Genomic DNA, 27,057 nt, shown 5'->3' with positions numbered 1-27,057 from the left:
AATGGTTCCATACTGTCCCACATCAACTTCAACCTCTATATATAACCACTTGGTTCTCTACTCACAGATAACAGCATCAAGATTCACCAATATGCCGCTGATAAGCAAAACTGTTTTAAAGTTTCCTCTGCTTCAGTCATTCAGTGCCTCAAACACTGCCTCCACATCATCCAAACCTCAATGTCCAGTTCCTACCTGAATGCTCAACCAAGACAGAACTTCTGGTATTTGCCAAGAGCACCAAACAAGAAACAATACAACCCGGTTTTAGATGGCTTTTAAATTGTTATCTCCACTAGGAGAGCAGAACTACACCACTTCTTAGCTGATATGCCACAGTTCTGTTCTCTCCCATTCATGCAACATAGCACAGCAACTTACTTGTTGAATTGCATTGCATGAACTGTTTATAAATCTGCCCTTAATAAATTGGCTCAAGCAGTCTGAGAAGGATACGCAAAGTGTCTGTAACTTTAACATATCTACTATTGTGCTAGAGCCCGCCGCAACGGGTTCTGCAGGCCATTAAACGCCTGCTCTAGCGTTAAAGGCCCGAGCCGTTACCTCACTGCTTACTTTGCAGACAAGCTCGCCATCACTGGTGGTTCTCGGCTGTAAAAATGCCAAACAGCACAGTAGAGGTACATATACCAAAGGTCAGAAAATGAAATCCAATGACTTTTCATGAATTGGATCTGACAAGCAGCCTTTAATACATTTACTCTGGCACACAAGATAAATTATCTTCCAAAGTGGAAAGGGGAATGAACACTACAATACTAGGTATTTTCCATGGGGAAAATATTTTTAATACAGAGAATCAAACAGTAGGATATAATGTGCAATTGCGCATCAGACTGCACTCCTGCTCAGGATTACTTTCAGAGGGGCTGATTTACTATTCCCTGTGTGAATCAGAGTCTCAAAGTAAGACGTGTTCAATAACAAGCATTTGCAATGCAATCGGTCTCGCATTTGTTAAAGTTAGAGTTTTTGGGTTTGTAAATGATTTTGTGTTTTTAATTATGTTTAGTTGTTTGTTGTGGAGTGGATGTATGTTTGTAGTGGAATTATGTGGTGTTTGAATTTTAATTATTAGTTGTTAAATTTTATGTTTTGGAATTCTGTGGTGTGTAGTGTATTTATGCATTGTAAAGATGTGATATGGTGAATAGTTAGGGTGAGAGATGTATAAAATAGATAGAAAGTAAGAATGAGAGGGATAGATAGTTTGTGTATGAAGTGGTAAATGAATAGTAGATAAAGTAGCATAAATAGTGTGTGCAAAAGAAATAGAAGGGGGAGAATGTTATAGATGTATAAAGAGATATGCAGTTGTGTATGTAGAAGATAGTGAAAGAAGAGGAGAGTGTGGGTTTGCTGTTAATATTTAAAAGTCATTGTATTTAAAGTATGTATATAATTATGATAAAATGTATATTTTAAATGGTGGATTAGTGAGTGAGATAGTGGTGTGAGAGCATGAGAGAGATGGAGTTGTGGGAGGGTTATTTTGAAGCGGGAGGTATGAGGTGGAGTTGTACCTAGTACAAGAATGTAAAGGTAGGTAGTTTAGATATGTGCTAGGGAGTGATAGGTAGGAATGTGAGGGGCAGTATAATCTTGAATGGGAGGGGGGAGAGGTTGTATGATGGATAGATGATAGTGTCAGTGTGTGTTGGAGAATTGATAGTGTTTTTTTGCCTGCTTGGTAAAGCATTTTAATTCATAGACAATAAAGCATGTGTACTGGTATAAGACTTCTTTGATTATTTGCATTAAATATACACATGTGCAACCTATGTGGAAAATAGAGCAAATGGCACAGGAAAAGTTTAATAATGTGAAAATTTGCTAAATAAAGTAATTTACAAACAGAACAATTGGATTTTTTTTTAAAATAAGTCTTCCTCGTATATGTTTGCACATCCAAAATTCAACCCTGGATTCACCTCAAGGCAGGGTTAGTCATGTAGCTAAGGAAGCTTGAAACAGGGAATAAAGTGATGTGGTCAGGATCACACAGTTTAATTACTAAGCTAAACTGGACTTGTTTTTAGTATGTAAGTAACCTACAGATCACATCTCTTCCTCTCTTGGGGTTATAAAAATGTTGACTATATCAAAAGAGGTTGTATAGAGGAAATACCGTACTTATGTATGTATGCATGGCTGGAGATCAGTACAATGAAAGAACTTGTGAAACAGGAATACCTAAGTATGAATGATTAAACATGGACTTGGGTCTGCATCGCATCCCATCAACTTTCATGTTGATTATAAAGTTGTATGTTGTGCTGTGAAACCAAAAAAAGAATCCCAGGCATAATTTAAGTGTGATGCTTAGGCAGCAGTTTGCGTTAATAATAAGACAGGCTACAGTAACATTTAAAAGGCTAGACAATTTCCAAAAAAGAAAGTTGCATTTTCCCCTTAACTCCCAGGGGTACTCCAGCTGGCTATGTTCATGGTGGCTGTTTAGAGTCTAGCCATATTTCAGTTGATCTTGCTACACCATGTTGAACGTCACCTCACTCTGCAGGGCTGAGACATATACCAGCCTGGTACAGTCCCTTTTAAACACCTGCTACAGGGCTTGGCATCTGCATTACAGGGCGAAGCCCACATGCGTACATTGGCGGTCCATTTCCAGCAGGTCCCTCTGTTGCAGTACAAAGCTGCAGCCATGTGTACAGATGCTAGCCATCTGCACACACAGTTATTATGTATGTGCCATTCTGTGTCCTTTGGGTTGAGTGCTACCTGGCAGCTTGTGTAGACACGCTTGCTGAGGTTGTAGGGACAGAGCCGGGAGTGCCAAGCCAGGTTCTGCAAGCAACAGTGCTTGCTGCTGACTCCACTGGCAAATTAGAAACCAATATGTACATTGGTTTAATGTCATGTTGTGGTCCTGGCTAGATGTATCTTGTTTTACTGCTATCTGTATAAATGTAACCTCTTGTGATGCTCACCGAGCTTTCTTAATGGTCACGTATGTGCTAGACAAGGCTTTGTCACAAATATGTATATCACACATAACCGAAGAGGAGACATAAATTGCACGACCACCTCAGCCATCAGCAAGGCATATGTCTCTCACATGTTGACAGCTATATTGAGCAAGACCTGTTCAGGTTAAATGAAAACAGTGGTTCTGGGTAAAAAAACATTAAGCTATTAAATCAAACACCCTAGATAGAGCAACACTAAACTAATCACATTCAAACATGGTATATGTTCTTTACGTGACAGATTCAAAGCATACAAAGTGCTGTTTCAGAGTCACATCCTCACAAAGGGGCCATTTCAGGCACAGTCATGCTGTTCTGACCCACAAACATAAATATTTTTTATCTTTACCAACACATTCCTCTGCCACACTTTGTAATACGTATAGCAATACAACATTTTCTGTCAGAAATGCAAAAAATGGCTGCAGACTGTTCAATAGTGTTCCTGCCATGGGAAAAGCTGTAACTCATACTTAGCTACATGCATCAATATTTCACACAATCCAATATACAGTTTTTTTCCAGACACTTGTGTCACAGCAAGTTGTATGGGCATTAGGACCCACGCTGCTCTCTTTATCACATATATGTCTGTTGTCTGATGCACTATGGGCTACACACTGATTTATTATACAATCCGCCACTCACACTCTCTCTCACTGCCCATTCTTACTCAGAAACAGAGTGCTCCGTTACACACTCATACATGCAAAATGCTGCACACATACAATGCTGTCATACTGATTCAACACATCATTTGCTACTTTTATAGCTGTACAGAAATGCATGTTATTCAGCCATACACTATTTGCTGGTAAGTAAGCACAAAGGGCACCACACCTATTCTCGCTGGGATTAATAGGAGTGTGGTGAAGCTGAGGCACGATATGACTGAGGTCTCAGAACTGCTCTAAGCTGAGAGCCTTAAGTTGATGGGAACATAGAGACAGAAAGGAACTTAAGACAGGCGAGAAGACAAGAGGTACAGGTTGGATATTAGGGCCAAAGCACGCTCTGTCCCACAATTGAGCACATTCTGGGCACTATAATTACCCATACGTGTATTATCAGTCAGTCTTATAGTGCAAATGGCATGCAGCTCGTCCTAGAGAGCTCTTCCGCACAAATTTCTGTTAACCAATTGGAAGTAGGCAAGGCTGAGACGAGTTGAAATTCCTTATCGATTATAACGTCACCGGCCATTCACCAAAGAAACCCAATGCATTCCGATAATATTAAGGCATCGGTCTAAAGAAACTGAAGACTGATAGACTTTAATTGTACGTACAGATAACAAAGCGTAACAATTTTAATCAGGAAAGCCAAAGTGAGTAGACATTTTCTATTTTAAGAAAAAAAGAAAAGCGGACTTTGCCGGCATATTCGTTTAATGTTTAACTGACGAGTGCAAGACATCCTCGCTCCTCTTGGTGCAGTTTCTCATTTCAGATCTCACACACTGATCTCGCTACTGTTTGTGTTCCTGACACGCTACCCTCGCGCACATTCTCCATGTATGCATCACAAGTTCAATAAAGCATTCCAGTTTGAAATTGCACACGCTGCACTCGTGCAACTCAAATATACTCCCTTACCACACGCTAGACTTGCACGTATGTTTTAGGTACATTCATCCTGCGTTCACTAAATAAAACTAAGCTGCTGCACTTATGAATAAGTTATACTATTCACAACTGTACTGTGCGTCGTACGACATCTAAAAGAAGCGTTTAAAAAAATAAATAATTACAAAGACTTACTCCTTTTACGCAAGACCTATTGCATTGGAAACTGGAGTGCGGGCATGCGAGAAGGTAAGAACGGGAGTTTGGCAGGACAGGCGGATAAGTCACGGAATGCGGGAGGGGGGCCACGAGAAGAAAATAGTGTTTGAAGTAAATGGGCCAGTAGCCATGGAAGAATACTAATGACAACATGGCCGTCATGAGGAGGGACTAACAGGCCTACAACCAATCAGAAGGCATCATTTAGGACCTAAACCAATTAAAAAGATCGGCGGAGAGCATACAAATATTAAATCAAGAAACAAAGGCATAATTGACATAATAGGCTTAGCTTCACATGATAAATTGCACTATTCACTTACGAAGCAAGTTGAGTGTTGTTGACTAAGTACTCCAGCGGATAACTACAGCTGAATTTATAAAGAAGGCCTGGTAAATAGCTGATGATGGTTGGTGGATCAGGTGTGTCAATATACCCTGAAATGTTACCAATTTGCACTATGGGTGCGTTTCCAAATGTATTAATGCCTGGAACTGAATATACCTATGAAGAGATCAAAAAGGTGTGAATTATTCTTCAAGAGCAGGCGTGCAAAATGGAATAATTAAAAACAACAGCTTTAATAGACTGTAATAGGTTGTAATACACGTCGAAATCAATACGATTGGGCTCAGTGTTCTCTAAACGGATCTAGATCTAAATTAACAAATGCCAAATGGATATACTTATTTTTGGTGTGGTACTCTTCATTATAACGAATTACAATTATATGAAGCTGGATTGAGGGCTTGGATTGGAAGACCAAACTTTTGAACTGTAATTTCCTTTTCATAAACAAGTTTCTTACGAATAAAATGTGCTAAGTATATGCTAATGTCTGTTGAAAATATATAATGGTACGATGATTTGTGAAAACATTTGTCATAGTGGTAAAGTTTAGCTAAGATGTTTGCAGGTGATACTGAATACTGAGGGTGCAGAAAAACAATCATGCCTAGTCTTATTTCTGCCACATGCCTCTTTTTTTCCATCACTCTACTCTTCTAGTCTCTTTATCTCACTTTTGTAAGTACTTTTAATGACTACTTTGTCCTTTTGACTATGTTTACCTGTGTGTCCCTTCATCTTTCTTTCTATCTTCTCTGCCTTTCTCTCTCTTTCTTTGGGTCAAAATCTGATGATTAATGATGAAATAAGGCTTGGTTTCCAACGATGAATGCCAGTACCAACCAATGGCACCCACAGGGCCTTAAGTGGAATAGATCAATCAGGGACTGGGGCCCGAGAGTAATTAAAAACTGACATTGAAATAGGTCCCTATCGTGCCCTTTATTCATGTCCTTAACTTTGCTGCAAAACACTGATCAATTTTTGAACAATCGATGTAAAAAACTTTAAGGAAACCCATGTGTGCAATTTAGTTTCTGTTTACAGTTCGTGTTTTATCTATTGCAGCATTACTGACAAGTTTTAACTATTTTCAAGATGTCTGTCTGTATTTTTGTTAAAGCAGTTATTGTTCTACAGTGGGGGCCACTAAGGAAAAGTAGTGGTGGGGGGATTAAACTTTTTTTAAATAAATAAAATTAAAGCTCACTTACCTGAGTATGGACCTCCCCCTCTCCTGCACCCTCCCTCTGCTCTTGGCTCCCAGCAGCACACAGGCTCACAGACTCCCGTAAGTCAATCACGATGCTGCTGTAACCAACATGACAGCAGGATTGTGATTGATCTGAGTGGCCTGGTTCAACGGTCAGACAGGGAGTAGGAGCCTGTACATTTTCTCTTTCCAGCTGTGCAATACAGCCGGTGGAGAAATGCTAAGTGCACATGTCTGTTTGGCCGGCCCAAGACGGCCAGCCAAACCGTCATGTGCACTTAAGTGCACCAACCACTCCTCCCCCCTGTTCGTCACATAGACCAGCCCCGCCCCACCCTACCATGGCTCATACGAAAAATAAAATGATAACAACATAAAGTTATTAACATTGTGTTATCATTTTATTTTTCCTTTTGCACTCCCTGGGGCGACACTCCTCTGCCTTAGTGGGGGAGCCCCAGCTGTCACTCTGGTGTCTGTTAACTCAGATGCCCCTTGTGTTTATAACTTGCCACCGTTGAAAGCTCTGGAATTGAAGCTGAAGGCAGTGCAAGTTTCTCTTAGTGACAGTGAGCATCCTTGCAGAGTGCATAGAGAGAATTATAATTGTAATTCTGCGCAAACGAGTACGAAGGAGGTACGCAGTTGTTAAAATATTGTTAGGCCGAAAGTAATAAAAAATGCATTGCTTACAGGTGAGAGGGTGCGTTGTTTGATTGGGGGTAGTGACGAGTCAGTGATGCGAGGAACTGCACTTAGGAGAAAGTGAAAAGAAGGTACTGAATAGGAAAGAGATGGGGTGCAAGATATACAGATGGATGACATATGGAGGGAAAAAAAGGGCGTACACTTCTAAAAGAGTGAACATAACAGGAATGACTGAGACACTTTGAAGACCACTTCCCTTTCCACAGGCCTCACTAACGTTTAAGTCACTGGGCCTGCTTCACAAATGTAATCTTACACTATGTGTGAGTTTGCAATTTGTTCGCTATTCACAAACTTCAAGTTAACAGCAAGCTTACAACTGTGGAGACTCCACAGTTGGGGTGGAGAACTCCGCACATTAAAACATAGAACATAGTAAACTTAAAAAAAAGTGTAACTTTACCTTTGCGAATCAGGCCACACTAACAATTTCAGGATTAAAACATTCTCAATATTATTTACAACAAATCATTGTTCTTGCTCATTTATCTTAAACAGCTAACAGCCTTTGACATATTCAATGGTCCTAGCTGGATTTAGGTGTATGTCAGCTGTTGAGTTATATTTGAGGATGCAATAACAAAACGCTCAGAGAGGAACCAAAATTCCGGTCGGGTGGCAAATTATGGGAGTCTCAGAAATGTATTTTATGCATTTAAGCCACACCCTTAATTACATGGACCATGCCCCGTTTAGAAAGCCTTCAGTTTTTTCATTCCACTTAAATGCCTGGGCACTCACCAGCACAAATTTAGAACTGAGTAGAATTGACAGATTCAAGAATTAAATAGATAAAATAGAAGTTAATGGATAAACTAGAAAATGAATGGATAAATCGACAGTATGTTAGGTCTGAGCATTGATTGCATTGTCCCACCTTATGATGCAGTTGAATCAGAAAGTGGGTGTGAGCAGGAGCAGGACTGCCTTTAACTTCATTTTATTTTATGTATTTAGTTTTTTAACCATTTCCAGCAAGTTCAGTTAGCCATGGTCTATTTAAAGCCTACATTGTGAAAATGGGTAATGGGGACCAAGAGAACAATTGGGGGGTTGCAAAACAGAACAGTAATTAGTAAAGATTATTGCATGCACATAGGCAAAAAGTAATTGAACTCATCAATCCTGAGCTTCTTTCTGAAACTTGGAAGCTCATGCTCGTCTATGATGAATGTGGGAGAATTTCACTTAGCACTGCCTCAAATATTGATAGGCTTCAGCCAGCCATTCCCTGCCAGAAGAACCTTGGGACTTCTCATAACTATGGGAAGGATAAACCTAGTTATCTAGACGTTATGTTATTTGTGATTCTCAATATCAGGTGTGACGTTCCCTAGTGTTAAGCACTCTGACAACCAGGTGACAGGTAAAATTATAGAAAGGAACCAACTTTAAGAAAATCAGTCTTGGTCATTCGTCAATAAGAACAGTCAGCCCCAAACATCTAGGTCACCTACCAGCTGCGCAGGATGTGTTGTGGTCTTTAGGTGCAGCTTGAGTCATATATAACACAGCAAACAAAAGACTACAGGATCCAAAGTGGGTCTCCCGGACCTGGGCTGGTGGAAGCATGTGATACAAGCTGAAAATATGCTTTTTCTGCTCTGCTTTCAATGGTTTTCTATTGAGAATGATGAAGAAGGGTGTAAAATGGAAAGGCAGGAATGGCATAAGGTTCTTCAGGTGCATCATTTAAGCACCTAAACCTTAAAGAAAAGCTGTTGTCTAACAAGACTCTATTACTGATATCGTCTGAGGAGCTAGTGACTCAGGCCTCTGGAAAGTTAGAGCGTTAGTCTGGAAGGAACATGTAAGATTGCATTCATATGCACAGTGAGAGACAATTTGTTTCGGGTTATTCAACCTTCCTTGGGTTAATTTAAAACATTAAGTTGTAGAAGGCAGATTTGGATTAGAATGGAAGCTCTAGATAACTGCACCTAGTGGCTTCAGGTGCAAATATTTAGCGGTGATGACGACCAGGAGCACTAAATAACTACTTATTTAAGTGGCTGGCCTTTAGAAAACAGATTTGTGGCTGCTGGATTGTGAGGAATGAGTTCAGCCATATCATGCTGAAGTCAGAGATAGCAATAGCACTTAGCCTGTTAACGAGATGTGGTTACCTTTGTAAAAACCTTCCAATATGTCTAAAGAGCTTTTTGATGACTGGTTGGCCTTGGTCCAGATTCAGAATGATGGGTTCCCAAATGCTGATCACGGCTGATGTTGATGCTGTTGTTTGTCTGAAGCCAAACCAATGGTAGTCCACAAAGATGGATTCCTTGATCCAGTTCTGGGGTTACCCTGTTCTGGGGTTATTTACAGGCAAATTTTGTGATTTTTCTTGCCAATCAGAGGAGTTTTGAGACTGAGCATAAGTTGATTTGCAGATCTAGGTCACATGATTTATTTTTCTTAGAACAAGAATGACCATACTGTGTTTAAGGCAGTTAGGCACACAAGAAACCTACCGAAAAAATGCCAACATTAGGACTACTTTGTCACATCTGGCTTTTCTTAACAACAGTAGAACCAGATCCTGGAAAGTTGGATTGTATTGGTGAAGAGTACCAGCACTGTCACATTACAAATAAGGCAGTTCTTTTGGGAAATGCTTCTAATATCCCAATTAAAGTGTAGCAAGGTGCCTGAGAAATGAATGCTCTATGTCAGTGGTTTTTAACCAATTGATTTCTGTGAACTCCCACTGAATCATTAAAGAAACTGTAAGCAGGGACATAGCTGAGTTTATAATGGTAAGGGGGTGTGAGTCTGAGAATCTTTACAACAAGCAATGTGGTGTACCCAAATGAAAAGGATGGGCACAGACTAGAATGTAGTCAGAACTATGCATTTGACTGTCAATACCCTTCCGAGAGGCTGGTGAGGACTTGCAGAGTGAGGTGCCCATTCATAGGTGTAGCAGCAAGACTCGGGTCTTCCTTTGATCCCTCTCAATCGCTGTAGGTGTTCCGCTGGCACTCTGGTTCTTCTTTCAAGGAGATGTCAGGATGCAGTCAAACTTCTTCTGTGACTCGATACTTCTTGGTGGTCAGACACAGATGTAGGGTATAGTTGAGTTCCAAGGAACCGTTCAATTGTGGGATGCACAATTCAGTTGATGCTGCAATTGGCACTTTGGGACTCCCTGGACTCAACTACACGGAGCGGGGCAGGTCCTTCCCTTGTGCAGTTGAAATCCTAGCCTTGTTCTGCAGAGGCTCCCTCCAGCCCCTTTCATTCTAAGCCGCTTTTTCCATGGGCGTGGTTGCTTCCAAGGCCCTGCATGAACAGTTAGTCAGCTGTTGGCATTAGTTACCCAAACCTCTGCAGCACATCGGTTGTCAGTCACCACAGGGTGTTGAGACCTCTGGAGATAAATGTTGGCACAGTGACTGAAAGTGTGTGTCCCATCATTATTCCAATAGTAATTGTGTATGCCAACAGTCAGGTTTGAGACAGGTTCTGATCAGAAGTGGCCCTTTTGCTTTTTCAACTCAGAAGGGTCCAGCCAAGGTCATTTTTGCAAGGTGATATCTGGAAGATATAAGAGTTTCCTGTCTAGACAAACCCAAAGCAAGGGTACAGAAGATAAGGAGGCTGTCACACTTAACCATGTGTTACCTCTGTGGTGTATCCCTTCCAGTGAATATTGTGCCAGGAATGGGAAGGGCAAACTCCCTAAGCACAAAATGGGCCAAAGTCTGACCCAATATAAAGGATCCCTTTAATGTCGTGGAGGAGTTCTACAATTCACATCTGCTCTTTTGGGCTCTCTCCAACCCTCCATCTTAGGTACCACTTGGATGTAGGAAACACAAAAAGGATTCCATTTGGGTTGCGTCCACATGATTCTCACATGTTCCACACACATCCTTTAACATCCAGGTCTTCAAAAGAGAGAGGGTCACCCACTGAATGCACAGAGTAAACACACCCTGCTGTGAACCCAAACCTAGAAGCACCCCTTGAGCACCAATGGACAAATACATAGCTATGTGTGTGTGATTAATGCTTCTGAGACATAAGAGGGATAGTTTCAGCTCTAGCTTTCCTTGCACACAAACAGGTACAACACACCGTTTGCAGTGCAAGCACTCTTCACACAATAGGTATAACCAGGTATTAACACTACAAATGTATCTCCCTCACAAAACAGATAAACCATGTGCATGAGTTGGTGAAGCATCCCATCTTCACAGAACAAGTATATCGCAGCAGCTGTATGCTTCTCACTAACATATTAGCTGTTGGAATCTACCAAGAGTACAAGCATCCATCTTAGAATAAATATAGTACTCAATCAGCAGTGAAAACATCCTATTCCTAACAGAACAAGACAATATAACAGCTGCAGTGCAAGCTTACCTCTGTCACAGAGCAGATACAGCACACCAACAGCATTACAAGCAACGTGCACAGAAGATGGCTAGCTATCAGAAATACAGAATTACATTCCCCAAGAAAAAGAACCAACATGTGCGGTAGCAACAGTTCAATCTTCCGTCCCTCACAGTACAGGTGCAGCTGGGTATCTACAGGTCAGGCTTCCATTCTTCACATGTCAGGTACAACATGGGCAGGAAAGCTTCTCTTCATTACGGAGTATAGACAGCATGGTAACACCAGTAAACCTCTCTCCCTGACTGAAATCCATAGCACTGCAGTAGCAGTACAAGCTTCCTGACAAAGGCAAAGCTTAAGAAGCATCCTAGAAGCTTCATCCCTCACATAACAGGTAAAGTACAGTTTGAAGTAGCAGTGCAAACTCTCTTACCTACTTGATGGGTAGGTTTCTATAAGGTTGTGTGAATTGGTAAGTATATGTACTTTTGAGCATGTGAACAGTTGTATATAGATGGGCGAGTGGAGGGGTGAAAGACTGAACAGGTATGTGAGTAAAAGGATTGAGGAGAGGGTTACATGTCTATACCCCTCCTTTTTAGTGGCTGAAACTCTCATGGAGCAATAACTCAAGATGGAAATATGCCACCCACAAACACAAGTATCTCTGGTCCTGTAACTATTGGGTCAGCATACTCTGGGCCTAATAGTTCTGGGCCTGCAGATACCAGACCTGTTTTCACTGTTATAGAGGCATGAGTTGTGGGCAGCAGCCCCACTTGGCCCCCCGCCAACCATAGAGCAGCATGTTGGGATCAGACAATATTTCTCCTGACAGGCTGAAACCTGTCCTAATGAACCCCCATACACTCCTCCAACTAACCGCCCTTCTGACACTGTGTGCCTGCTATGACCAACTGGAAAATGACAGCAGCTTTTTTCCTAGAATGTGGAAAACATCATGTCAATGGACCTAGTTTTTCTGGGTCTGCTCAGCTATTTCCCATTCCAGTGAGGAAACTTGTGGTTGCTGAAAATTGGTTTGGGGATGCAGTGTTAGTCAGAGATTCTGGCCTTCCGGTATTTCTGCACCAAATCCTGGCAATCCTTACATGAAAGCCTAGGTCTATGGTGTGTAGGTGTGTGTGTGTTTTTGCAGATGGATGCTATGTGTATGGATGTGTGTAAAAAACATACTGAGCATTGGACGAGCCAGTGACACTGCATGTCACATACACAAAACACTGTAAATTACTGTAATGTGGCAGCTCTGTCACCAAATACAATCAAGAATCTTGATTCTGCACAATCAATGAGGGTTAGCTTATGTGCGCCGAAGTGCCATATCCAGGGCCACAATATGGAAGAACTACATTTTGAAGCAGGGTTATCTTCATTATGCATCAAGAACAGGCAAATTATGTGGAATAGTGCAGCACATTTCGAAGAAGTTTTACTTCATTATTTTACACATTTTAACACTATATGGGCAAAGGTTTCACCTCATTAATATCGGTTTAACACTTAAATACAGCAATGAGCAACTGAAAGGTGATCTTCCTCTTCTTGAGTAAAGGCCTCCCGATGTGTAGCAATATGTTTCATAGATTTTTTTGTAACTTTTAATCTGTTTGAACTAGAAATATTTTTTGATAAAATCTGTATATTACACAGACGGCGATGGAGCATGTGGCAAGTGCATCAAATCCATATTTGTGCAGAAAATGCAGCAAAATTGCATTATTCCAGTGGCCCTGGTAATACCCCAGACTTGGATTACATAGGCTTTGAAGACAGAGAGGATACCTTATCACAGAAATAGCAGTGAAACATCTCAAAAGGAAGTATATTAAATTATGGCTCTGAAAATGAAAAGCGTTAACATGAACTTTCTACTTTTAGGATCACACATATAACTGTGACACCAGTAAGCAGTTTCATCACATAACCTGAGTTATCAGGATATTCTCTAGCATACCTGCCTACCTCTTAATTCAAAAATCAAGGTGACTTTATGCAAGTCAAGTCAAAATAACATTATTCGGTTTCATACGAAACCATAAAAGTTCATAAAATCATCATAACAAACTATTATTTCAGTGGGCAAAATTCAAAGTAGCATAATAAAGAATTTATACACATCAATTCATTATATAAAATACAAAACAAAATACACCTTAAAACAATCTTCCGGTAAAATTATAGTCTATATTACCTGACACATCACAATTATGGCATACGACTCCCTCCATAAGAATACATCAGTGCTTAATTTTATTTGTTTAGGGAATTACACTAATCGACTTCAGTAGAAATGGCTAATACCGTCTCCTTATCGCCATAGCTACTTTAATATAATTAGAAACCTTAGAGTATATATTGTAAGTGGCCAGTGAGGATAAATAATGAAACCCTTCAATATAAGAACACGGCCTAATCTCTTTTAAAATTGGAACTAAAAGTCTTTTTCTTGGTACTTTGTAGAGGGGATAAAAAAGCATAAAGTGCACAGTGAGCTGCCAAATTATCACAAGAGCAGGGCTCCAGTTTATTTTCCCACCCTGACTATTTAGGAAAAGCCACCAAGAAATGCAGGGTTAGTAAGCGTAATCTAGTTAGATAAAATCGAGTATGTACATTTATCGTAAAAGTTAGATAAAATTGCTGTTGATTCGAAGATAAACAAAAGTGGCCTTTTGCGTCAGAGTGAGAACGGGATATCTTCGCCCCTGCAGAAGGGGCCTCTTTTACAATATGTTTAGTATTTTCAGGGATGCTGTCTGGGGAATCAAAATAATCTATCAAACCTAACTTACAGAAACTGTATTTTACGAATCGGAGCTAAGGAATAGAGAGTGCTCCATCAAGCGTAATACAATCCTTAATAACATTTATGGAGAACGCTAGCTCTTGGGACAGTCACATTTTGGCCCATAAAAGCAGGGGGGCAATTTCTATGCAATCCTCCACAAAATCTAGCCCCAATTCTTGATGACAGAAGAAGGTGGGGGATCTATTTGGAGTCATCAATAATCTTTTAATAAACTTGTTTTCCATGACTTGTAGTTGTCGACTGTTATGGCATCCCCACACTCCTGCCCCGTATGTTACATCAGGCACTCATTTGGTTTTGTAAAGTGTGACCAGCTCAGTCACTGGCTTATGACCCAGCTCTCTGGCAAAGCGGAAAAGCCCCTCAACTACCCTACCTGCTTGTTGTCCCCTTGCTGTGATGAGCGGATCCCAAAACAGACTATTATTAAAAACATTCCCTAAATAGTTAAAACTATTCAGTTTATCAATCCTCTTGTCTCCCACCATATATTTCCTTGTTTTTGTCATTTTCAGACCACACACCATAATATACGATTTTCTAAAATTCACTTTTAGAGCAAGAGCCAACATAAAATCTGTGAATGCGTTAAACAATTTTTGGAGGCCAAGTGTGGTAAGGGCCATTAACAAGGTGTCATCCACGTAGGAGAGTAGTTTGACCTGTTTGCCTCCGATACGCGTACAATCAATTTCTTTGTTAATTAAAAAGGCCTCTAATCCATTGGTGTCAATTAAAAAAAGGAAAGGGGCCAGGATACATCCCTGTTGTACTCCTTTCGTGAAGGCTATCGGCATAGTTTTCTCCCCTTGAGGGCCATATCTTATCACAACAGAAGTTGATGCATGGAGCCTGCAAAGAAGAGTAATCAGAGCCTCCTCTACACCCATGTTCCCCATCCACCTCTACACCCATGTTCCCCATAAGTGCCCACAGCTTCTCCCGGTTTACAGTGTCAAAAGCACTGGACAAGTTCATGAAGGCCAGTTGAATAGAACCCTTCCTAACCCTCATGTACTTTCCCATAACCAGTGACAAGTTCAGGCACTGTTCGGTGGTGCCCATCCCTCTTCTGAAGCCATATTGCATCCTTGCCATCATAGGTGGGATCACTTCGATTCCCTTTCTTGTACACAGGGACAACGATGGCCTCTCTCCAGGATACTAGAATTGGGCCAATGATCACTGCCTTAAAGACATTGGTCAGCAATGGGGCCCATAGCTGGGGATTACTTTTGAAAAGATCTAAAGGGACGCCATCGGGGCCTGGCGCTTTCATGCAGACTCCTTTCGCTAAGGCTTCCTCAATCTCTGCCACTGAGATAGATGAACTTAAGCCGAGGTTAAGTTTAAAGACAGATCCCCACTTGAATCCTATAGATGTTGGCAATAAGGGTTAAATGTGGCCGCAAAATGGGTTTCCCAAACCTCCCCTGGGATCAACAAATCTATCTTCCTCACCTCTTCTGTAAAAAAGGGGCGGAAGCTTTTGGAGTCTTTGAGGGAGCTAGCTCTCTTCAGGTCATCCCAGGCTATTGACATTAGTTCTTCCTTCCTCTGCTTAAATATAGTTTTATAAAGCTTCCTGGCATTTGTATTTGTGCCCAATCATGAGGATTAATGAGGCGAGCCGATGTTAGTATTTTTTGAGCTTTGGAAAAAGCAGCATTAAACCACCTCACTCAGGGAGATTCCTGGCCTTAATTGATTTGGTCAGGTTTTTAGCTATGTCTGAGCATATCAGTTGAAAATCATGGATGATCTCGGCTGGTGACAAACCATAATGGAGACACCTCGTGATTGTGTCATAGTTAGATATAATAGTTTTTGCCTCAAATTTGGATGGGTTTACTTTGTTCCAGTTGAGTCTTACCCGTTTATTAGAATTGAAATGAATAGGGCAATGATCAACTTTTCCAGACTGGGCTATTATACTAAAGGTAGCTATCAAGGGATTATCATTGCTAACATTGTTTGACTCCACCTTAAAATCATCAACAAGCGTTATGAACTTCCGAGAGATGAACATAAAATCGATAAAGCTTTCCCTACCCCCTCCAACAAAGGTGGGACACTGCATTAGGCAGTTACTAGATAAATCATTAATGAGGCCCAACTCGTTTTCCATAATAATAGAGTTTAGGGCCTTACCCTGGGAAGTATGAATGAAGTGCTGGAGGGGCTGCCCCTCTGTATTTAGCAACCCACAAGCATGGTTGGAACAATATGGGCAGGAAGAACAATTAAAATCGCCTACCCACAAGATGCATAGTAGTTTCCATTACTCAGAGGTTTTGTTAATTTTAGCCTGCAAAGCCTCAATAACCTGACAATTGTTTTGGTTAAAAATATTGTAGTACCAGTTCACAATTAAAAGCTTAACCTGTAGCATGTTAGAAATTAGAATTAATTGGTACCACGGAGATGTAACAACAGGGGTGATTTTTATGGCCTCGTATTTAACTGCAAACAACACCACTAGCCCTCCTTTAGCTCTTCCCGCTGAATAAGGTGTTGCATGAACCGTATAAGAACAGTAACCATTCAGCGCTATGTCTTCCCTATGCCACGTCTCCTGTAGAGAAATAACATCAAAACCTCTAATATAACTTAGCCACACCTCATCAGTTATGTTCCATGAGATAAATTTTAGTGAAGCCTTTATGTGACCCTGGTTAACCAATCCCCCTGACTCATCAATCGTGGTTTGTTCTCCTAAGGTAACCAGCGAGTGCGGTACTTAACTGATAGAGGTCTAGATTGAAGCCTTTATATGACCTTCATTTACCACTCCCTCAGGTACATCATCCGTAACTTGCTCAGTTATGATAGGAGGCTGGTATGGAACGTGACTTGGAGTAATATTATTTGGGGTCAGTGGGTAAACTATATCTTTATCTTGGTTCTTCCTACTAGTATTTCTTCCAGAGGAGGGGGATTCAAGTGAATCGATCTGGTCCCTATTACTATGTTCATCTAAATACATTTTTCTCCCTTGAATATTACGATACAGACCCAGCCAAAATACAACAGCTGATTAACTAGGACACCCAATTAGTCAATCAATTTCTGTCAAACCTGAAAGAGCATCAAACCGATTAGGATGGATGAATGAGGGAGACTGTAAGGGAGGATATACATGTGAATCTCTCCATACAGGCGGTTTTCTAACTATAGCTTTGTGAAATGGGGGGGGGGAAAAACACAGAGGGTGGATTTCTATCGAATCACCAGGCAAATCTCTTAAGTGCGTAAGGGCAAAATGGGCACACCATTCATTATTAAAGTTAAGCATGACACGGTCCTCTATGCCGTGTTTAATCGTGTAACCTCGCTAGCTCACTCGCCTAGCCATTATATTTTTTTCTGACCAATTTAGCCTCGGTGAGATTTTCTTATGGCACCAATGAGCTGATTTGTTAATGAGGCTTTGGCAAGTTTCTTGCTTGCCAGGAGCCAAACAGGGTACTCCTTTCAAAATCATGATATATGGTTACATTCTGGTGGTAAATTTAGGACGTCTTGTGCTGCCCGCCCCCCCCCCCCCCCGTTTTTTAAATCCTGCCTTATACCAGTACTGTTTAAAATCCCACATGAAGGTATACCCCTATCTTTCATGGTCAAACTTGCCTGATTTGTGTCCCCCTGACCCGGGTTTTCAATGTTCCCGCGGGAGTTCCCAGTCAGAGTTGAATCCTGTTTTGTAAAGTCCAAAGAATTAATACTGGCACTAAGAGGGAGGAGCTCTGTGCTCGGACATGGCTATTTGCAGAAGATGGTACACTCACGGAGGTTGGGCAATTCATCAGGACACTGGGAATTACCTCATGGTGTTTCAAATTTAAGTTCCTTGAACAAGAAACATTATCAGGTTGGTTGTTAGTAGCCGTCTTGGTTCCTGAACCCAACACCACTTGAGCTCAATGATCCTCAATACAGGCTAATCTGGATAGGATGGGTTTTAGGGCCTCATGTACATTTCTGCTAAGTTTATCAACAATGTTATCTACTTCATTTGTTGCACTGCTTTTCCCTCTACCTGCCCGTGTCCTAGAGGTATTTCCAACTAGCTGAGTTTGCATGGTTCTCTTGACCTTCGGTGAGTGTCCTTTTATTTTACTCTCCCCCCACCAAGTCTGTTTGTTTACGTGTCCCTCCTGCGGCAGCTGGCGGTACAGGACCTTTTGCCTCTGGACAAGACGTTAAATCAGCCTCTTTGATAAGTGCATGCGTAGGATCCTTACTTGGGATAATTACAGTTGGAGATAAAGGTGGGGGTGGTCTGTGGACAATAACAAGTTCCAGAGTAGTTACTTGAGAAACATTTGGGACTGCAGTATGAGAGTTTTCGCTCTGCAATTTCTTTTTCCTTAGTTAAGGCCCCTACGGCCTTTTGAAGATATCTGCCCAAAGTTGTGTCCACTGTCTTGGTTGTAGGGGTGACTTTTCACTTTTCCATGATGCAAAATACTATAGCAGGACAGATAGAAGAAAATGTTTTACCTTCTTACAGTTTGTAGATCAAGGTCCAGATACAGTACAAAAGAGATAAACCAAAAATCCAAGAGAATAGGTCCAGCCTTGTCCTGCAATGGATGAGCGCAGACGGGCCCGCCCCTGGGCTCTTATGCACCTCCGGCGCGATGACAGGTGTCGTGGGCACCTCCTGGCATGATTCCTTCTGGGGGATGGAGTCCCCTTACTGAGTTCAGGGTAAGGTGCAGGCAACGCAAAAAGATGGAACCCGAGCTGCTCATATGCGCCTCTGGCGCGATGACATGTCTCATGGGCGCCTCCTGGAGCTATTATTTCTGGGGGATGGAGTCCCCTTTCTGAGTTCAGGGCAAGGTACAGGCAATGCCAAAAGACGGGCTCCAAATCAAAGGCCAGTCACTGGTCCCTACAGAGATCAGGTGTAACAAGTGCAGCTAAACTTTTTGTGCCGCTGTGAGTTAGAAGATTTAGGTCCCAGTAATGGTGTAAAATTTGGCAAGTGTGTCCTGGCTCTCTGTGTGTCAGCTGTGGGTCACATGCAGCCTTAGAGACCTTGGAGACCGACGGCCACCAGAGCTCCACCCTTCATTCAGCCGGCTCACCAGTCCAGTTTTTTCCCTGTCTCCGGCCGATCACATACTGCCCCACGCTCAGCCAGGGGTCAGGTACTCACAGATTGTGGTATGACTTCGCCAGGAAATGGGAAAAGGACAGTAGTGGTCAATCCTCTTGCTCCCACAGGCACCAGCCACCAGATCCGGCATCCGCCTCAGGTCAGCAGCGGGTGCTGTGTTGTGTGATCCGGTCCAGCCCAGCCTCGGCGAGTGGGTACAGCCCACCTCACTGTTTTCTATTTTACCGAGAGTCAGAACAGGGGCACAGGGAGACAGCCCCGGGAATCCGGCTGTGTGCAATCCATATGACTCATGTAGGCAGCAGGCACTCAACCTGGCTTGCTGCTTTGAGCCAGCAGCGGGTGTTGCGTAGTTCGGCCTGCTCCTCAACAATCAGGTATAGTTCACCACACTATCGTCACCGCCGTCTGTGCCGAGGTCCCAGGGGTAGAACAGATATACAGGAAAGTGACACAGCAAACCCAGCGTCCGTGGTGCCTTTAGGCATATAAGAACGTGAGCCCATTTAATGAATGGAGAATGAACATCTTTTTGGAGAGCAATATTGGTTTGAAAGTTGGGGACCCCATTAAAGCCTAAGGAGACAGTTTGTGTGCATTGTGGATTAATAGAAGTAAAAAGATGGTGGCAGCTACAAAATGTGATTAAGTTGAGAAATTATTATTTATTTTGTACAGTGCTTTAGAATGAACCAGCATGAAGCGCTATATGATTTGTGTGTTAATGAACTGTGAGTACAATGTACCTCTTTGGGCTGCTATTCACAGACTTGGAACATCACAGATATTCCCTGAGGTCACTGTCTTCCTGCAGAGATAAATGGGTGAGCCTAAGGAGAGCAGGCAATGGAATACTGCACTGACCTGAATTTGGTGAAAGTGAAAAAAGCTAAGATATGAGAATGCCAAATAAAATCAGAGACATTCAGATCCTAATTTCAATGCCTAAAGACCCATCTTCAGCTTTGGGCTGCTATTCACAGACTTGGAACATCACAGATATTCCCTGAGGTCACTGTCTTCCTGCAGAGATAAATGGGTGAGCCTAAGGAGAGCAGGCAATGGAATACTGCACTGACCTGAATTTGGTGAAAGTGAAAAAAGCTAAGATATGAGAATGCCAAATAAAATCAGAGACATTCAGATCCTAATTTCAATGCCTAAAGACCCATCTTCAGCTTCGGGACTCTAGGTAATAAGTGCCTGAGCCCACAGCTAAGTCCTGAAAGAAGTGCAGGATCTAGTGCTGGTCTTTATTTGGGTCATTGTAGGGTGACACCAGGTAGCACACAGAAGCGTAGTAACAGACAACAGAGGCCAGGGATCTGGAACTACTTTTATTCTAGATCAGTGCTCTGAACCCTAGCCTGTGCATTACATTCTCTCTCCGTCCTCGGAGGATCAGTCAGGAAAAACAGTAACTTGCTGTTATAAGCACAATGAACGACTCCCACAAGGACCCCAGGATCACAACATGGGACCAACTCACCACAGCAGGGTAGTCAAGTTCTGTGGTTGACCAAGCCATTTGCCTGCTGTCTAGGTTTTGGGGGAACGTATGGTGGTACTGTGAGCTAGCTGGCGTGTAGGACAGCATCTCCAGCAGGAGGGCACAAAATCAGTCTGGCACCATCCCAAGGTTTATGTTTCACAGCAAAAGCGCAGTTCCTACTTGCAGGTGGAAACTACATGACATGGCGCTGCAAACCTTGGTAGATAGGGTTCTTATTTAATGGATCACCTACATTGCTTTCTTGTGCAGTCTCAGAATCCCCTACCTGCCTCCTTATCAGAGACATCAGTGTTAATAGGGACTATCCTCCTCAGCTTAGTAGGCATATCATATATTTTGGCTATAGGATTTTCAAGCTTGAACTCGTCAAAGGATTTATTTCCCCTTTGTGTTACCCTCCCTGTAATTCATTATACAAGTTGTCTGGAGACTAAAGGCCTCAGCATTAAGGGTGGGCGTAGTGGGCGTAGTGGGGCTACGTGAAGCAGCACGTAGTGTGCCCAAATCTACGCACACTACGCGCTTCGCGTAGCCCCACTACGTGCCACCCACCTCCCGCCCGCCCTCCTTTTAAATAATATCAGCAATGTAAAATAAATTAAAGTAAAGAGACTTACCTTAAGCGCGGCGTCTCCGGGGCTCCCTCTTCTTCGTTTCTAATTTCTTCTGAGAAATGCGCATGCGCGGACGCCCGCGCATGCGCATTTCTCGCAAGAAATGCGCATGCGCGGGTGTCCGCGCATGCGCATTTGCCAGAAGAAATTAGAAAAAGAAAGAGGGAGCCCCGGAAACGCCGCGCTTAAGTTAAGTCGCTTTACTTTAATTTATTTTTCATTGCTGATATTATTTAAAAGGAGGGCAGGCGGGAGGTGGGTGGCGGGTGGCAGGCAGCTACGCTTCGCCCTCGGCGTGTGCGTAGCGCTGCCCTGCTTCGCCTACTTCGGAAAGTGCGAAGCAGGCAGCGCTACGTACACTACGTGGGCGAAGCGTAATGCTATGCCCGGGGTTACTCAGCATTAAATATTGTTGAAAACTGCAGACATGCGGTTACTCAGAAACTGTTACAACATGGTCTATTGTGCATGGAGATGTTACCTTTGTGGTAGAGGCTCATGGAGCATATTGGACAGAGGTGTCCGATTCTTGGATTAAATTCCTATCTGCAGACAACACAACATGGTTATTTCACACCTACGAAGAGGATGAAGTACCTAATAATTATACACCATATGAAGAAATAGAGATACCTCTAACATATCAAGAACATATAAATTGGTTTAATAGCACCTTCCCACACACAACAGAAAACGTTAGACTTGGTCCCCTTAGCAATGAGGGAGAGACATGGCCAGACTTATCCTATTGTTGATAATTTATCAACAGCATAGGTGCAAACACTATACAAATATCTAGTTACAATATACAGATGCCTGACACAGTTTGTAATTCAAGTGCTAACACTTGACCCTGTGGGAACAACTCAAGCTGCACAGCAACATTTGGCTTCCTGCATCAGCAAAAAAACACTGCATGTAGTCAGGGGTAAGATTCCTGTCAGACGGGAGGAGAATCCTTTCTGGATTGCACAAAAAACTAGTCAGCTTGAAGCTGTATTTCCTGTATGGGTACATAAGGAGAAACACAGAATACTCACCATTTGCTTGCCAATGAGGATGCCTCCCCCAGTGGAAGACTGCCCAACTTGGAGTAAAGTCTTTGCTACAGTAGATACCAGAACACACAGCACCCCTTCACTGGCTGTTTTGCCTGAAGTGCTGAAACAAATTCAGAATGAGTACAGGGCAACACCTGCCCTGGACTTGGGGATGAAGCTGATGGGTAATTTTGCTGCAGTATCTGCCATTTTTTTTTTTTTTTTTTTTTTTTTTTTAAAAACCTTTATTCGTGCATCTTAAAAGAACAAATACGGGCCTACAACCGTCAGGCCGGCCACGATACAGTGAAGCACTGATCCCCACATTACAGCCCCCGTGCGTCAACGGACAAGATGAACACCAAGTTATGGTTACATACTGGAAATAGCTTTGACACCCGGGGAAGGAGAAGTGAAGGTTAATTTTAGGTTTTTAAGGTAATTTTATCAAGAAAAAAAAGGTAAGTGAAGGATAAGAACAAAGGAGATTCGAGTCCGCAAGATAGCTTCACCACACGGGAGAGCAGCAACATCAATAAAAACAACAATGGAAGTAAATCTCAAGCAGTGAGGAGGTGTAGAGATATAACAGGATAGTCACATGAGCAAGTACGCACCCCTCCTGAGCCGCCCCCACTCGATCCACCCCACACCCGGACCCCGAATAGAAGCAAGTAGAGCGCAGAGACATAAAAGAAAAAAGGCCCATAGAACTAATTAAGAACAGAGTATAATCCCCCCACCCAACACCAATGCGGAGGCTACGGCCTGCCCCCCCCCCAGCATAGTGCCTGTCGCCCAATGAACCCGAAATATAGACAAGAGAGAAAGTAGGAATAGAGTAAAGAAATGAAGAAAGCAGAAAAGAAGGTGAGGAGGAGCCCACGGGACACCAGAGCGCCCCGAACCATCAGCCAGTTATGGCCTCCACACACTCAGAGCCCACTACGCCAAAAAGACTGCATGCGAAGATACCCTGTCACCACAAGTTAAGCGAAGGAATACAAGTAGCGACGAGTGCGCACAAAACATACATACAGTTCCAGTCCCAGGCCAGCCCGTCCATGAACCATGGCGATAGAAGTCAGGCTAGCCCTGGCCCGATCGCGGGCTTGGGATTAAACCAGCCCCTACATGAAGGCCCCGTGTCCCGAGCAGACAAAAACAAAATGGCCGCTTGTGAGAAGATGGTGAAGTAGGATCACGAAATGGCCGCCGACCAGCTAGTGAGGTCCCTCTATGCGCCACATAAAATCCAAACCTGGCAAGTAAAGTACAGGAGTTCCACAAAAAAGAAGCAGTAGGCCACCGCGGACGGTTCCTCGGAGCCGTTAAGGGTCGCTCAGCAGGATACTCTTGCGGACGCGGTGAGGCAGGCAACAATGAAGCAGGCGGCCATGACCAGGGGGACAAAGTATCCGCAGTTGAGGTGGAGAGCGGTGGACCCCGGGTGCCGGGAACGCCGGATGAAGGCACCAGTGTAGCACAATCATACACCGCCGTTGCGTCCCCGCACGAGGATAAAAGCACCGGGAGACCCACGTCCCGTGGATGACAAACAGAGCGCTCACGACCCGCAGCCGACAGTATGGGATCGAACCGCTCACTCAGCGCCTGCAGGCCAGCGCACATCTGTAGTTGAAAGTCCCGCAGGACAGCCAGAACGGAGCCGCACGTCAGCGGAAGCTGGGCCCCCACATCGGCAGCAATCCGGGACGGCACCGTGGAGCTGGTGTCCGGAAGAGGGAGGGCGAAGTGGGCAGCGGGCAAGACCGGAGTATCACCCCCCAGCCGCGAGCAGACACTCAACGCCATGTTTCGCCGCTGTACGTTGCAATGGCCAGGGGGGGGTGGTCGTGGCAAGGAGTCAATTCCCCTCAGGTCTACACCGCAACAAGGAGGGCCGACAGTCGCTTCTCTACTCGCAGGTTCTCATTGCCGCCGGCTAGGCAATAGGTGAAGGGGGTCAGCCGCCTCCCACAGCGCGGTCCCCAGAGCGGGGCAGGAGACCCGCCGTACCGGGGCCCACTCCACAGCTCCAGCCCGTCAGGCACAGGGTGCAGAAGGTGTCCGGCCGTCTCTCCCCGGACTCATCCGGCAACGATCCGCGATGCGAGGTGAGATCGGGACCGCGGGGCTCAGGTTAGCGCTAGCTGGTCCGGTAACTGCGGAGCTTCCAGAGGGCCGGCAAAGGCCATAATGGCGCAGGGGTTCAGTGCAGAGGACAAAAGCACCCAGAACTCGGGCATCCGGGCGGGCTGAGACTCCGGGAAAGCGGCAGCGCGGTCAGCGCGTCTTCGCACACGTTGCACCTCGAAAATCGTCGAGGATGGGCATCAGGATAGTAGTCCGAGGCCACGGGCCGACGGAGCCGGGCGCTCAAGCGTCTGCTCCGGTCGCCATCTTGGCTCCTCCTCATCTGCCATTTTGTTGAGTAACATATGGGGGAAGCAGCAGCCTTAGCTACGTGCCAACACCTAAGCTGTGGCTTGGTATAGCAGGAGAGTGAATTTCCTAAAATGATTGAGCTGAACTCCACGAAGTGCAAAAAAAACGTTGCCGCCATTCGCAGTGATTTCAGTATCAGGTGCTTGTCCGCACTGTGCATTAATCGTGAACAGCACCATGCATAGCGCAAGTGGGTGCTGCTTCCCTTCTGCCGTTCGTGTACATTTTTACTCAAGCGCAGCTTTCCCAATGCGAACGAACAGTTTCTCAAAACGAGCGGTTACGAGCATACACGCCCACTCGCAATGATCTGACCGCCCGTGTTGAAAAATCTCACAGGGAGGTTGATTTTCACGCTCGCACTGTTGATGAACGCAAACGAGGAAACATCTTGCCGGAAGGTGGATTTTCCTCGCTCAGGTTCACCAACTTGACGTGGATGAATGCGAGCGAAGAAAGTTTTCAGAACTCCGTGAGCTTCGCGTAACGCTCAGTGCGGAAAACTCTGCAAACTCTACGAGCAGAGCGGAGCTCACCACTTAGAATTAACCTATGCTACATTGGGTAGAGAAAATTTGAGAGCCAGACCTGGTAAATCTCATTTAAAGACTAATTCTGAAACGCATAATTCCAGGGACTGTGTGGGTGTGTTATTCCGGGAAGAAAATTTGCATCTCGTGTGCACCCTTTCACTATTGCGCATGCCACAGAATATTGCTGTTTCAATTCTACGGGAGGTTGAGCAGATCCATCGGTATAAATGATACATTCATATCGATTAAGAGGCATAATGTCATTCGGCAAAGGATATTCTTGTTCGCACTACAGGAATGCTTGTGTTTGTAATATAACATTAATTTGGAATCTACATCTGTTGCAGTGAGAGTGTTAGACCATTGAATCCTTCTTGGATGTAGAGTTTTAGCATTTGGAATGCTTGCTTTAGAAACCGCCTCTATGGTCATTACTGGGGTGAGGACAATTATGCGTTTTCCCTGAGACTGGGCTCTCTCTCTCATTATAGCAGTCTGTACCACTGTGAGGATTTTCTCAGTGAATGCAAAACCCATTTCAGCGTTTGTGTACAGATGTGATTTGTATACTATAGGTACTGTATCCCCTTCATTGAAAGTGATATAGGTGTACCCGGTTGGTCCAGCGACAACGCGAATCACAGGATAGTTGTGTAAATGCCAGAAAGCTAGCATGTCAGCTTGCATGGAACATAAAATATCAGTATGTTCCTGTGTCCAGTGTTGCACTGAAAAGTAAGGTCTAATTAAGTCGTAAAATGGTTTTACCTTTTCTGCATCATCAAAAATATAAGTTCTGCCAAAATTAAAAAATCCCAAAATGGATTGTAGTCTCTTCAGAGTTGTTGGAGGTAGGAGCAATGCAAACTTTTTTACAGAATGTGTCGCCAGGCTTTTGCCCTCACTTGATAACTTGTATCCAAAAATAGGAAACACAGTAAATACAGTCATCTATTCAATCATTTATTTATTTTATAGAGACAGTCTCATGTCCTTTGCGACAAGGACTGGATTACTATTCACATCATGGAAGAGATTTTATGATTATTTTATGATTATGAACATATCAGTCGTGTGTTAACATGACTGATGTGTTCTAGTCCTTTCAACATTTTGTAATAAGTCTGTTACGTTGTCACTATAAAATAAATCAATGATTGAATAGATGACTGTATTTCCCGTGTTTCCTGTGTTACGAGAAATCTCTCTTCCTTCTTTTCTGTTTGGGTTAGTCTGACAGATTACTGTCTTCAATTTAATCTGAAATGTTGTGAGTGCCAGGGTTTCTTTGCAAACCTTTACAGCTGTGTTTGGACAGTAATTTATATGAGTGTGCTTTCTAGTTTGTAATCCAGTTACCCAATTCCTGGTCTTTATTGGATGACTGGCTGGGCCCTATATAGCCGACCCCTCTTGGCACAAAACAAAGTCCAATTGGAGGACCAAGAGAGTGGTACAAAATTGCATGAAGAGAGAAAAGTTATCCATGGGCCCATGGGGATATTGAGGACTTTCATTCTGAGCAAGGAATGGTCA

General features: G+C 43.4%; 1 protein-coding gene across 1 annotated transcript in view; it reads right to left on the bottom strand.

Annotated features, from left to right (window-relative positions):
• The window catches only part of ZPLD1 (zona pellucida like domain containing 1), a 2,463,358-nt gene that overhangs the window by 1,967,358 nt on the left and 468,943 nt on the right, over positions 1 to 27,057 (bottom strand). The window contains exon 3 of the mRNA XM_085623784.1: positions 5,119 to 5,300. Coding sequence (XP_085479910.1) covers positions 5,119 to 5,300 — 182 coding nt within the window. The remainder of the gene's footprint in view (positions 1 to 5,118; positions 5,301 to 27,057) is intronic.

Source organism: Triturus cristatus, chromosome 8 (genome assembly GCF_964204655.1).
Source record: "Triturus cristatus chromosome 8, aTriCri1.1, whole genome shotgun sequence".
Classification (NCBI taxonomy): Eukaryota; Metazoa; Chordata; class Amphibia; order Caudata; family Salamandridae; genus Triturus; species Triturus cristatus.
The sequence above is the reverse complement of the archived record's forward strand: the minus strand, read 5'-3'. Positions and strand labels throughout refer to the sequence as shown.